This window comes from Pelodiscus sinensis, chromosome 3 (genome assembly GCF_052426305.1).
Source record: "Pelodiscus sinensis isolate ZL-2025 chromosome 3, ASM5242630v1, whole genome shotgun sequence".
In the NCBI taxonomy this organism is placed as follows: domain Eukaryota; kingdom Metazoa; phylum Chordata; order Testudines; family Trionychidae; genus Pelodiscus; species Pelodiscus sinensis.
The window spans coordinates 187,164,933-187,177,850 of NC_143054.1; the positions used below are offsets into that span (position 1 = coordinate 187,164,933).

A 12,918-nucleotide genomic window follows, 5' to 3' on the forward strand; every position below is an offset into this window, starting at 1 on the left:
AGGGTAAACTGTTCTGAACTAGCAGAGATGCTACTACTGTAGCATGGTGCTTCTCAGCTTCTCCCATTTTAAGATTTCTCTTAGATGTTGACATCCTTCCTTTCCCATATAGTAAGACCCCCTCAAGGTTGAGAACCCATATACAACAGGCTGACTAGCTAGTAGTTCAAGTTTAGGAGATAAATAGATTAATATTTGCATATGACTGACCAAAGCAGCATGCTATATTGCATTCCAAGCAACAAGATTATGTCATAAAACCTGCTGATTTTACATCCTTTTCAAGTTAGATTTACAGCTAACTGTTGGGTTGAGGTGTAAGCGCCTTAAAAATATTCAGGGTTGAAACCACTTACACAAAAGAAAAAGCTAAAATTTTACTAAGATTGTGCATGGATTAATCAACTTGAATAAATAAATGTTTTACCTTAACATCTGCCCTGGTTTTATTTGTGACCTCCATGACAAATTCACAGCGTTTTCCATTCGGTGGATTCATAAGATGGTTAAGAATGTAAAGATCCACTGTTGCTCCCAAGTTATCTATATTGGATACAAAAATGTACTCTTTCCCCTCTCCTATAAGAGTATCAAGCAGACCAGAGTTATAGAAACTGGAGTAGATATCGCCATGACCTGGGGGGTACCACGCTTCAGTATTCTCTCCTGAATAAGATACATCCTTGGCTATTGGCAGTAGAGACTCTTTATTAATTCTCGGATACCTGCAAAACAATCATTATCAGACCCCATTCATGTTAAATACTGATACAGGCTTTAATGCAGTAGACGAACACACAAGTTTCTTATTTCATAAGGGTTGAGAACATATTCTGTGCAGTCATTGGAACCTAAGAATTCATTTAAACCCCCCAGAATCTCCTTTGACTAGCTCAGGGCAAACTTAGTTGGTGGTCAGCCTCCAAGTCACTATAGAACCCTCCCAACCTGCTTCCAACAGTTCCAGCCCTGTGGTTTCACAGCCAGACAGTTCAGAATTCAAACCCCAGATTTTTGCATTCCACTGCAAGTCTGTTCTTGAAACTGAAATTTCTTCCACACCTTTATTTTCAGTCATTAATTTTAGCTGGCTGTTCTTGGGCCTTCTTACTTTTTTCAGTTTCTAAGGCTGCCCATTTAAAGAGGTAGAACATGACAATCACTATTAATATTCAATAATATTTGATTGTCTGGAAATTCTTAAAAATATTTTAATATGCACAAGGAAAAACGTGTTTCTTTTATCCTAAGCAGAAGACAACAATTCTGATACCTGCTTTGATTAAAAGTATATATTTTCACACGACTGTGGCTGTACTTCTGTAAGATTTTCTTTGTGTCTTCATCAGTGTTAAAGGAGTTCATTAAAACAAGAGGAACATCTGTGTTGTAGGTTTTGTTTAAATGCTGGAGAGGGAAAAAAAAAAAAATCACATTCAGCCAAGAGTTACCGGGGTTTTATTTCTGCCACCTAAACAATGAAATGTTTAGGTTCTATTTGTAGCCTGTCAAACAATGGTTATAAAAAATCCCTTAGAGATCTAGATGAATTAATAGTTAAAGACAATCTTTACAGTTACAAAACCATTTATGAAGGTCTAAATTTAATGTGCACACTCACACACACACACACACACACAAATTATTCAGAGCTAATGCAACAATTCTTTTCTTAACTCTTCAGTTCTAACTGAAAAGTGCATCAAATAGGATAATGCAAACAATATGTGCCACAAAATATTTCGGTTGAAGGGGGTCTTGGCTCCAAATTTATCCCAATAAAAAACTTACACAGGACAAACAATTTTCTGATTGTATGTATCTCTGAAATTCAAAACAGCTTTTACAATCCACTCCATATTTCGCATGCATCTGACGAAGTGGGTCTTTGCCCACGAAAGCTTATACTCCAATACTTCAGTTAGTTTATAAGGTGCCACAGGACAAATTAAATCCATATTTAGGATTCTTTATAAATGGACTGCAATCTCTTACCCACAACTCCTTTGAAAGTGTTTTTCCCCCTTTTTGGCTAAATGATGACATGAACACAGAGCAGGTAGGTGCCATGCCATTGCTTAGAGGAATTAACAGTTGAAAAATGGTGAGACTGGATATATGATCCTCCCATTGGTTAATTATGAGTTAACAAGAGACCAAGTCCAATTATACCACTAGCTAGCACAGGGGTGGGCAATAATTTTTGAAGAGAGGGCCACTTCACACATTTATGGAGTCACCCCAGGCCACCCTGGTAGGGGCAGGTCCTTGAGTGGAAGGGGTGGGGCCAGGACATTTCCCTTGCTCCCCTACACAGACCCTGATTGGCTTGGGGGAGTGCGTGAAGTCTTTGCTCCCCGCTTCCTAGAGAGAACTGCCAGCTGTTTTTATCCGTTGGTGGTTCTCACTGGTGCCACGCACCCTTGGTGGGGGGAGGAGACTGCGCTCCCCCATCCCTAAGTCTCAATTGACCTGGGCACAGGAGCAGCAGGGTGGCTGCAGCCCAAATCATGTGGAGGCTCTCCTGCCTACCCCTGAACTAGCACATGAAGCTGTAATTAGGGATGTAAAAGCCAACTGGAAGAGTTAAACCTAACGATCTGTTTAACTGGTTAACCCCCAGCGGCAGGCAGGAGAGGCTGCCCCAGCCTCATCACAGCTGCAATGCAGGTGGTGGGGGCTGCTCCAGCTCTGCCATCCATCACAGCCCTGCCAGCTGGGCCACTTTGGGGATGGAGGGAGAAGGTAGCTCCAGTTAACTGGTTAGCCAATAAGCATGCTGGTAATATGCTTACCAGTTAATCAGTTACCCGGTTAACCTTTAATATCCCTAGCTGTAATTAGACATAATATGATAAAAGCAAGGTGGGAAGGGGATTGGTCTTCATAAAAAGAGAGAATGTAGGGCAATAGCAAGAGGAGAACCAAGAGTGAGCGAGGTAGGTGAGGTTTTAAGCTGGTTCTAGAGATTCCTAAGCCAGGAGAAAGCCTGAAGCAGCGAAGGCCAAGAACAACGCTACTGGACCAACCCGGCAGCACCCCAGCAGCTCTGCCCCAGGTGTCCCCAAGTCAGCCGCTGCTGATACTGACCAGTGGCTGACTCCAGGAAGCCCGAGGCACAGCTGCTTTGCCCCCAGCTTCCTGGAGTCAGCCTCTGGTCAGTTTCAACAGCAGCTGAATCCAGACGCCTGGGACAGAGCAGCTGGAGTGCTGCCGGGTTGGTCTGGTAGCGCCAACCCTTGGCACTGCAAGACCAACCCAGCAGCACCCCAGCTGCTCTGTCCCAGGTGTACCCAAGTCAGCTGCTGCTGAAACTGATCACGGGCTGATTCCAGGAAGCCCAGGGCAGAGCAGCTCTGCCTCGGGCTTCCTGGAGTCAGCCGCTGGTCAGTTTCAGCAGCGGCTAAATCGGGGACAGCTGGGGTGCTGCCAGGTTGGGTCCTGCAGCCCCGAGGGGCAGCGCTATGGGACCTACCCGGCAGCACTCCAGTTGCTCTGCCCCCGGCTTTCCCCGATTCAGCTGCTGGTCAGTTTTAGCAGCGGCTGAATCGAGGAAGCTGGGGGCAGAGCAGCTCCAATGGTCCGGCTGTCCAGAGCACTTCCGGGTTCCTGATGGTGCCGGACCATCAGATGCCGGACCATCGGAGTTTTACTGTATCATAGTCACTATCCAAGGACCATATAGGATTCCCTTCCATCTCTGGTAATGCTGCTACAGGATGAATCTCTCTAGTCTAGCACTCTCTGGTCTGGCAATATTCATGCTCCAGCATGATTTTACTTAGCCAGATGGCCACTTACATGTGTGGCCAAGTTTCCCATGGTCCCATAAAGTTTGTTTACAGCCACCAGTCCTGGCTCTCAGTGTTCTATGCTGTTATTTAACTCTCATTTACTCTTAAATACCTTCTAAGAGCCCAGTAAGCAGTGGAAGTGTTGGTAATGCTGCTAAACAACACTGACCTCCTGTGCTCTGGCAAATTCTCTGGTTCGGCACCAGTCAAGTCCCAAGTGTGCAAGACTAGAGAGGTTCAACTTGTACTTATTCATCCATAGTGAGAGCAGAAGTGCGCATCAGTACTAAGTGGTTTTACAATCCAGGCCATGTGAAACAACAACAACTTACAGCACTCCCAAGCTCTAGTGACACAGAGAACAAAACTGGGTCTGATTTCAGATTCCTACCCAGAAGGGCAGAACAGTACCACTCATATGGCCCAGTTTCAATTTTAAATTGAATCAAATGAGTCAGTGGAAGCATTTCCACATTAGCAAGAATTTCAATAAGAGTTTTAGTATAAGCTTTGAGCCACAAATCATATGTTATTTCCACAAGGAATTTCAGAACCGATCCGAAACTACTTACTTCAATCTGCTGAACTGTCAGGTCCAAGAAGGTGTTTTCATTCCGCACTCCAATCAGACTTTTGGGGCCTTTGCAGCCCATGCTGGTGCCCAAACCACCATTTAGTTTCACTACAACCAGTTTGTTCAAGACTGAGGTTATGTTAACAGGCAATCCCCTGGCCTTTATCTTCTCATAGGGTTGAATCTGTAAGGAAGCAGCAATTGTGGAATATATTCAAGTAAATTTATCAGAGATGACTGAAATTAACTTCTAACATCTTTTTCTAGCTTGTTACCCTTCCCAACCATCAAGAAGGGGTTTCTAGAGCAACAGGAAAATTTTCCAGGTAATAGAAAATTGCTGACTTCTGAACTACAGCTCCTTGCCAAAGTTCTCAAATTGTGTGTGCTAGAAGAGGACTCCCCCACCACCACCACCACTTATACATACATACACACACACACACACACACACACACACACACACACCCTTTTCAAATTTAAAATAAGGTACCTACATTAGACAGCTTAAGACAACATCTACAATACAGTAGAAAATGTGGGTTTTTTAACAGGCAAAACTGTCACGGAAAGCTTAAGCTTTATTCAAATACACATAGAGCTCATCACTTCCAGGCCAGAGGGAAAGTGGAATGTGTGTGAAGAGAAGTAAGTAAGTAGAGTATCAGGACAGCATTTTCCCACTTACAGTGGTCCACCTGAGGACAGCAAGAGAATCTTTGAGAGCTTATTAAGAGTCCAAGCCACTAGCAACCCTTCCTACCAATTAAATTTCACCTTAGAGAATCTGTTTCTTCCTTTTAAAACCATTTTACTCTTGGCTACAGTCCATGTTCTGTATTAAGGTCACCAAAGCAAACAATGCAGGCTAAATTTTAAAAATTTGTTGCATAAGTCTTTAATCAGATTCATGGCTGGTTCTAGGTACTAGCCTGTTAATTTTTTACCACCTTGCAGAGAAAAATTCTAACCCTTCTATTTTCAGAATGTTTTCAAACAATTCACTTCATATTTTGCAGAAAAAGTTCTATCTTGATTTCCGAAAGAAACACCAATATGAAAGGAGATACAACTTTTCAGAATTCTGGATGGGTCAATCTATATAACAAAATTAGTCTTATAATAACAAACATGCAGTTGTAACTTCATTAGGAGTGCATCTACCTACACAAAGAAATGGGAAGGTATTATTAAAGAGACCAATCCAGAACTACTAAACTATCAAATAGAATAAGGCTAGCTAGAGAATATTTTTCTACTTTTTTCCTTTTAAAGGAAGCTTTATGGTTGATTAATACATTACACAGACTATTTATGGCATTTGAAAAAAATCTTAATGCTTCAAAAAATTCCATCATAATTACACAAGAATGACTTCATTTCTAGTTGGAATGTGGCAGAAATGCAGCTGATTTATAACAAGACATTAACTGAATAAATGTGAGGTCTCCACATTCACTTTGGGTATGGCAGAGGAAGAGGGGGGAAAATGGAAAAGTCCACCACATAAGAACAAAAAGTTCACGTTTCTGGTTGAGTGCAGAGTTATAAAAACTGCGTTGGTTGGGAAATGTCAATTGTGCAATACAATGAGATGGTAGATTAGAAGGAAACACATTAGATAAGTTCGGCCATGCACAGCCAGAAAGGAGCTTGCTTGCTATTAAATAAACTTCACTTCTCTTAGTTGTCTAGTTAGTCATTGTGCCATAGCTACTTCATTAATCAAATAGTGGAAATGTGCCTAACAGAAGTGTTGTACTACACTCCATTATAGTTACTCCATTAGTTAGAACATTGTCCCCAGGTGCAAATTGTTTACTCAACGTACATAACTGATTAATCACCATTAAGGCAACATGAAAGTTTTAATAGGGACAATTTGTGTTTAGAATGCATGATATTTCAGTAGAGAAAACTGGAATTTTTACATAAAAGGGACATTTTAAATTGTTCTACAAGATTAAAAAGTTTACCAATGACAGTAGACAGTGTTCTATATCCTAAAACTAGGACACATTACAGAACGTTAGCTAATTAGTGGCTAGATTTTGGAGAGTAAATAACATCTCTCAAACTTAAAATTATGGAAGTTTACCAAATGAAAACAGACATTATCTTTGTAAACATTAAGGACTACCAATTTATTTCTATAAATAAGAAAACTTAGTTTTTCCTATGCAGTACCATCTGCTTTAGAGTTTCCTACTTGTGCTGGGTGTGTGAATTTCAAAAGATTTGAGGGGGTATTGCTTCTCCATACTCTTTTCTGGAGGGAAGGGATGATCCGTGCTTGGACGACACAGAGAACAAGTCAACCTACTTAAGAATATACTTATAAAATTTTGTTTAAATAAATTCCTCCTTGCTTATTTAGCAAAACAAGAGTCCAGCGCTTATTACCTGGATAGCACTATATATGTGTATGCTGCACTTACACCACAAGTAATTATAGGCCTGGGAGTTTGACTGTAATCCCAGGCCAGGATAATGGATTGGCTGATATGGTACTCTATAATGGATTCAGTTAACATTTAAATGATTAATGTGCACATTAAAAACAAAGCAGCAATACCATTTCACAGAGTATGTGGAACTAGATTCTGCACTGCTAGGAGTCAAAACTATTTCTATGGCACTTGTCACAGGTATGGAAACACTGCCTTTAGGGATGGTGCAGTACCCCCATGTTTTACGTAGGACTTTGCCCAGCGCCCCCTCCCCCACAGCTGTGACCTCAGCCTCCTTACCTCTGTGCCTCCTCCCAGAGGTACCACCTCTAATGGTGTAAGAACAAGGGTAAAGAGACTGGCTTTCAGCACCTCCGCTAATTAAAATATTCCAGCACCTCTAACTGAGGTCATACTTTGGTAGCATTAAACCTTCAAAGATCATTATGTAGGTTATCACGATTTTGGTAACTGCTGTTCCATAGTGAATATGGAGCAATTGAAAAAGGAGTAATGTTTGGAATCTCTTAAAAAAGACGACACCATTAAATGTAAGTTGCATGATACACAGCTGAGGTATGCAAACATTACCAGAACAATGCTGAACTATTTGAAACTCATACATCCCTCTGTTTCATGTAAAAGGGAAGTCAAAAAATCAAACAACACTGACAGCGTTTGTTTCTGGCAGTTCAAGAAAATGCAACACGCAATGTGGTGACAACTTACAGAATTATTTTTTATTATGATCCCTATAGACATGTTGCCAGTGTCACTGAGGGTCCAGGCTTTTGTCCATTGATGAGATTTGCAGAACCTGAACACCATATGCTTATGAGACAGACTAACCTCATGACTAGAGGAAGTGCTATGAAGACTGAAGTCTGAGAATAATGGGATTTTCCAATTTAAGTAGCTTCACTACTGCCTGCTAGACTGCATTAGCTATAGAAAGTGATACAAGTGTCACTTGCCATTGTATTGAAAATTGGGAGCTTTCATCTGCACTTCTACAAACCACACGTATGGTAGAACACTGCACAGCAAAACCTTGCTGAAAAACGCTAGAGTGGATAGAAAGGGTCTGGCAGACCATGTGTTGGTATGCATACATGATAACGCAAGCAACATTGTGCTTGCCAATGCACCAAGGTATGTTGTACGGGAATCTGTCAGTTGTTTTGCTCATACTTTGTAGCTAGCCATAAGCATGCTTTTTTTCCCCGAGGTAATATGGTTCATGTTGTTGCAGCTGCAAGTAAACTAACTGCGCATTTCCACCACAGCACCTTGGCCACAAAAACACTCTAAAGAAAACAAATATCTTTAGGTTAGGCAACACAGTCTGATCCAGTCATGTAAAACTCACTGGAATTCAACATATGACATGTACCAAGACTCAGTGAGCAAAGGTGGACTATACCAGCTGTGCTTTCAAAGAGCAAAAAATCTAATGCCTGAACACTTCAGCTGCAACATGAGCACTGGCAATTAAGAGGATATCTTACCACTACTACCCACTTTAAAATGTGGTACAACTGTCATATCTACCAAAGTCAGTGTCAATTTTATCCAATGTGCAGGAGGCTTCTCCAAATGCACTTCAAAAGCAGCACTCCTATCGAAAATGGAAAAATCTGCTGATTTCAAGGCTGCTATTCATTGCTTTCTGGAGCATCCCATGGAACCCAGCGATCCCACCATAACCACCAGACCTGCACTTATTGCCTCCTTGTTAGATCCTTACCATAAAACATATGCGGTTTCTTTCACATGTTCAGATTACTACTAATCAAAGCTTCTGCCACTTGCATCTATGTCAGAAAGGGTATGTCTACACTACCCCGCTAGTTCGAACTAGCAGGGTAATGTAGGCATACCGCAATTGCAAATGAAGCCCGGGATTTGAATTTCCCGGGCTTCATTTGCATAAGCGGGGAGCCGCCATTTTTAAATCCCCGCTCGTTCAAACCCCGTGCCGCACGGCTACACGTGGCACGAACTAGGCTTCCTAGTTCGAACTACCGTTACTCCTCATTCCACGACATACCCAAATAGAAGAGCCTCTGAGAGCTAGAGCTCAACTAAGAAGTGCTGAATCAGAGCCGATAATCAGTGCCCCCCCCAAAAAAGCCTCCCCCCCCCCCCAAAAGTGTGAAACTGAGGAGAGTGCTATAGGTGATGCTTTTAGGTAACTATTATACCAAAAAAGGAGAATGCCACAGAAAATTAATTGGAACATTACTCAAGAAGCCTTGTCCTCATGAGAAGGCAGTCCACTGGCTTGGTAGAAGGTCAACACAGCCATCATGTGTTGCATTTTCTTGAACTGCCCAAAACAAACGCTGTCAGTGTTGTTTGATTCTTGTTTTTTGCCTTCTCTTTCACATGAAACAGAAGGATGTTTCAGCTTCAAATGGTTCAGCATTGCTCTGATGCCGTTTGCATACCTCAGCTCTGTACCACGCAAACTGGCAAAGAGTTACCTATCCATTCCAGGACCATCTGTACCTCCAGAATGTGTTTTCTCCAACACTAGCCTTACTGTCAATTGGCTGCGCACAAGATTGACCCTCAAGTATGTCATCATGTTCATTTTCTTAAAAATCTGTAGTAGGGGTAAAATGTGTTGTTTTAGATGGCTCAGGGATATTATGTAAAAAGTAAACATACACTTTTTGGTTTACAAATAAGACTGGCTGTTTTCATTGTTAATAAAGGAATTTGAGAAAGATACTATACACATGTGGTAGATGCATTGTGAAGCACCGGAGCTGGACATTTTTAAATAGTGGAGGTGTGAAAGCCAGCCCCTTGCCCCTGTCCACTGCTCCCCCAAATCTTATGTGAAGAGATAAGCTTGAAAAAGTACACTGCTTTAAAACAATTAGACAAAATGATTATTTCAGGTGTCTTTACATGGCAATTGTAAATAAAACTACAAGGTAAACTCTCAAGCTCAAATTAAAACAAGCTTACATCTAAGCCAGAGCATAGTATCCTGATTTATATTCATATAATCTGAGACTTTACACTTCTGCAGTGAATTAATGAACTCTAAGATAAGTGAAATCTTGAGATTGTACATTTAATTAGAAGAATGAACCCATCTTGGTATTATTCAGTCTTATAACAGGTTTAAACAAATCTAATACTGTATTTGTACACCACTGTTAAGAAAAGATTTATGGCAAATTTGTTTTTTTAAACTATATCAAATGCATGCATTTGCATCCTGAATTTAAGTATTACTCTGGACGGTATAGCAGCTGCTTGGATTTTTGTGCAGAATAGCAATATACAGGCAGTCCCCAGGTTACGTACAAGATAGGGACTGCAGGTTTGTTCTTAAGTTGAATCTGTATGTAAGTCGGAACTGGCGTCAGCCACTGCTGAAACTGATCGGTTTCAACCGCGGCTGAATCTGGACGCCAGTTCTGACTTACATACAGATTCAACTTAAGAAACCCAGGCATCTCCAAGTCAGCTGCTGCTGAAACTGATCAGTAGTCAGCCTGTAGTCAGCCGCTGGTCAGTTTCAGAAGCGGCTGACTTGGGGATGCCTGGGGCAGAGCAGCTGGGTTGCTCCAGTAGCGCGGCTCCTGGGCACTACTGGAGCAACCCAGCAGCACCCCAGCTGCTCTGCCCCAGGCGTCCTGATTCAGCCGCTGCTGAAACTGACCAGCAGCGGCTGAATCAGGATGCCTGGGGCAGAGCAGCTGGGGTGCTGCCGGGTTGGTCCGGAGCGGCGCTGCGGGACCAACCCGGCAGCCCCCAGCTGCTCTACCCCAGGGGTAGGCAAGAAAAGCCTGGTCTGCTGGGGGGTTGGGGGGCACTAGCTGCACCTCCCCCAGCAGACCAGGGAGATGGGGGTGGCGGGACCGCCCAAGTCCTCCACGGCTTTGCTCCGTCTCCCTGGTCTGCTGACCTGGGAGACATGGAGCAAAGCCGCAGAGCACGCGGGCAGCGGGACAGTCCAGGCGCGCCACGGCTGTCCCACTGCTGGCGTGCTCCGAGGCTTTGCTCCCCATCTCCCTGGTCTGCTGGTCAGACCAGGGAGACGGGGAGCAAAGCCGCGGAGCACGCCCGCAGCGGGACATCCCAGGCGCGCTTGGGCTGTCCCCTTGCGGGCGTGCTCCGCGGCTTTGCTCCCCGTCTCCCTGGTCTGCAAGGAGACGGGGAGCAAAGCCTTGGAGCACGCCCGCAGTGGGACAGCCCAGGCACGCCGCGGCTGTCCCGCTGCGGGCGTGCTCCGAGGCTTTGCTCCCCATCTCCTTGGTCTGCTGGTCGGGAGACAGGGAGCAAAGCCGCAGAGCACGCCCGCAGGGGGGCAGCTCAAGCGCACCCGGGCTGTCCCGCTGCAGGCATGCTCCAAGGCTTTGGTCCCCGTCTCCCTGCAGACCAGGGAGACAGGGAGCAGCTTTTCTCGCCCCGGAGGACGGGGGCGGCAGACCGCAGCGCATCTGGGCGTCCCGCCGCTCCCGTCCTCCGGGGCGAGAAAAGCCCCGTTCGTAACTGCGGATCCGACATGTCGGATCCGCGTAACTTGGGGACTGCCTGTATGTAAATAGTTAAGAGTACGACATGCATTCCTATATCAAGTCATTAGGTAGAAAAGAGAAAGCACACAAGGAAACTGATAGATAAGCTACACTGACATTCAGCCAATGGCAGCTTAGCTTCGAAGGGAAGTGTGCATCATGGAAGGGGAGATTGGGGACTTAAATGAGGTCTTCTGAAAGCACCTCTCTCCTCACCAAGTGAGGCTTTTGGAGAATTCTGAGAAGTTCAGTTTCCTAAATGATGAGACTTCCATAATGAGGCAAACTCATTTTAAACACACAATCCTAGACTGTCACTGTGTGATCCAGAGGTAACAGCAAAAACTCAAATGTTGGGTAATCTGCAATTTATCCTGGGTTCCAATCCGACTCAGTTATAAGCACCAATACAGAGGACTGGGGGAGATCAAAACAAGGAAAAGGTCACTAGAACATGCCTAAGCCAGCTCAATCTTAATAGCATCAATATCAAGTCTTCATGAAAGACAATTCCAAGAGCAAGCAAGCAAGCAAGCAAACAGTAAACAAAAAGATAAAAATAAAAAGAGGGCCTCTTCATATTGCCCATACAAATACTTTATACTGTAGAATAACAGTACAGTTTTTCAACAAGAATGTACTGGCAATACCTAAAGTTATCCAAAGTTCAGACAGAAGAGACTTTCAAATTGGGTTGCATGGTTTTATTTATAGCCTACTAAGGGGACTGCGCCTCATGCTCGTTACGCTCGTCAACACCCCTCCCTGGGGGCAGGCAGCCCTGGCTCTCCCCACAACTGCCAGAGAAGGCCAGGCTGAGGCACGGTAGTCCTGGCCAGCTCCCTTCCTTCTCTGCGGGGGGAGTCTGTGCTGCAACCGCAGATCCGTGATTGCAACTGCAGCTGAGCATGGAGCTGTCAGAGTCCCTGCAGACACTGAAGCCTAAGGGCAGCATCCTGCGTGACCGGTTCAAGAGCCTGCAGAAGATGAACCTGATTGAGCCCAGGGAACAAGCCAAGTTCAAGAGGAAATATCGGCTGAAGTACATGGAGAAGAGAGCCCTCCACGAAGTCACATTGTAGGGCTGCTCACCCCTAGTTCCTTGTCCTGCCCAGCCCTGACTGTCTGTACCAAGCATCTTATTAAAGCTCTGGACATCTTTCTCTCAAACAAACAAACAAAAAAACCACCCCCAGCACACACACACACACACACACCTTACAGGTGTGAAAACCTGGCTTGCACACAGAGCTGCTTGCTCTGCTTCTCTCTGAGAGCCGGGTCTGACGGGGAAGGTCAAAGCTTTCTTCACCCCACCCTCTAAGCGGGAAGCCAGAGCAGGTGCTCCAGCCAGCATGGGCTCCCCACTGCGTGGGGGAGGAGAAGGGGCTCAGCTAGCCTTCTAGTGGGATAACTGCAGCACAGTGATGGGCCGTCCAGAGGCTTTCCCCACTGCTCCTATTGGCCTGCCAGATAAGCGTCCCCTCTCATGCCCAGACCCCCCATACCAATCCCCCTTATTCCCTCTTCCCCCCACCCCGCCCAGCTTGCTCCTGCAC

At 44.5% G+C, this 12,918-nt stretch overlaps 1 protein-coding gene across 5 annotated transcripts in view; it reads right to left on the bottom strand.

The window, feature by feature from the left end:
• The window catches only part of UGP2 (UDP-glucose pyrophosphorylase 2), a 38,614-nt gene that overhangs the window by 4,501 nt on the left and 21,195 nt on the right, over positions 1 to 12,918 (bottom strand). For all 5 annotated transcript variants that reach the window (XM_075925592.2, XM_075925591.2, XM_006114075.5 and 2 more), the window contains 3 exons: positions 4,367 to 4,552; positions 1,274 to 1,407; positions 428 to 725 (listed from right to left, as the gene is read on the bottom strand). In XM_075925592.2, coding sequence (XP_075781707.1) covers positions 428 to 725; positions 1,274 to 1,407; positions 4,367 to 4,552 — 618 coding nt within the window. The remainder of the gene's footprint in view (positions 1 to 427; positions 726 to 1,273; positions 1,408 to 4,366; positions 4,553 to 12,918) is intronic.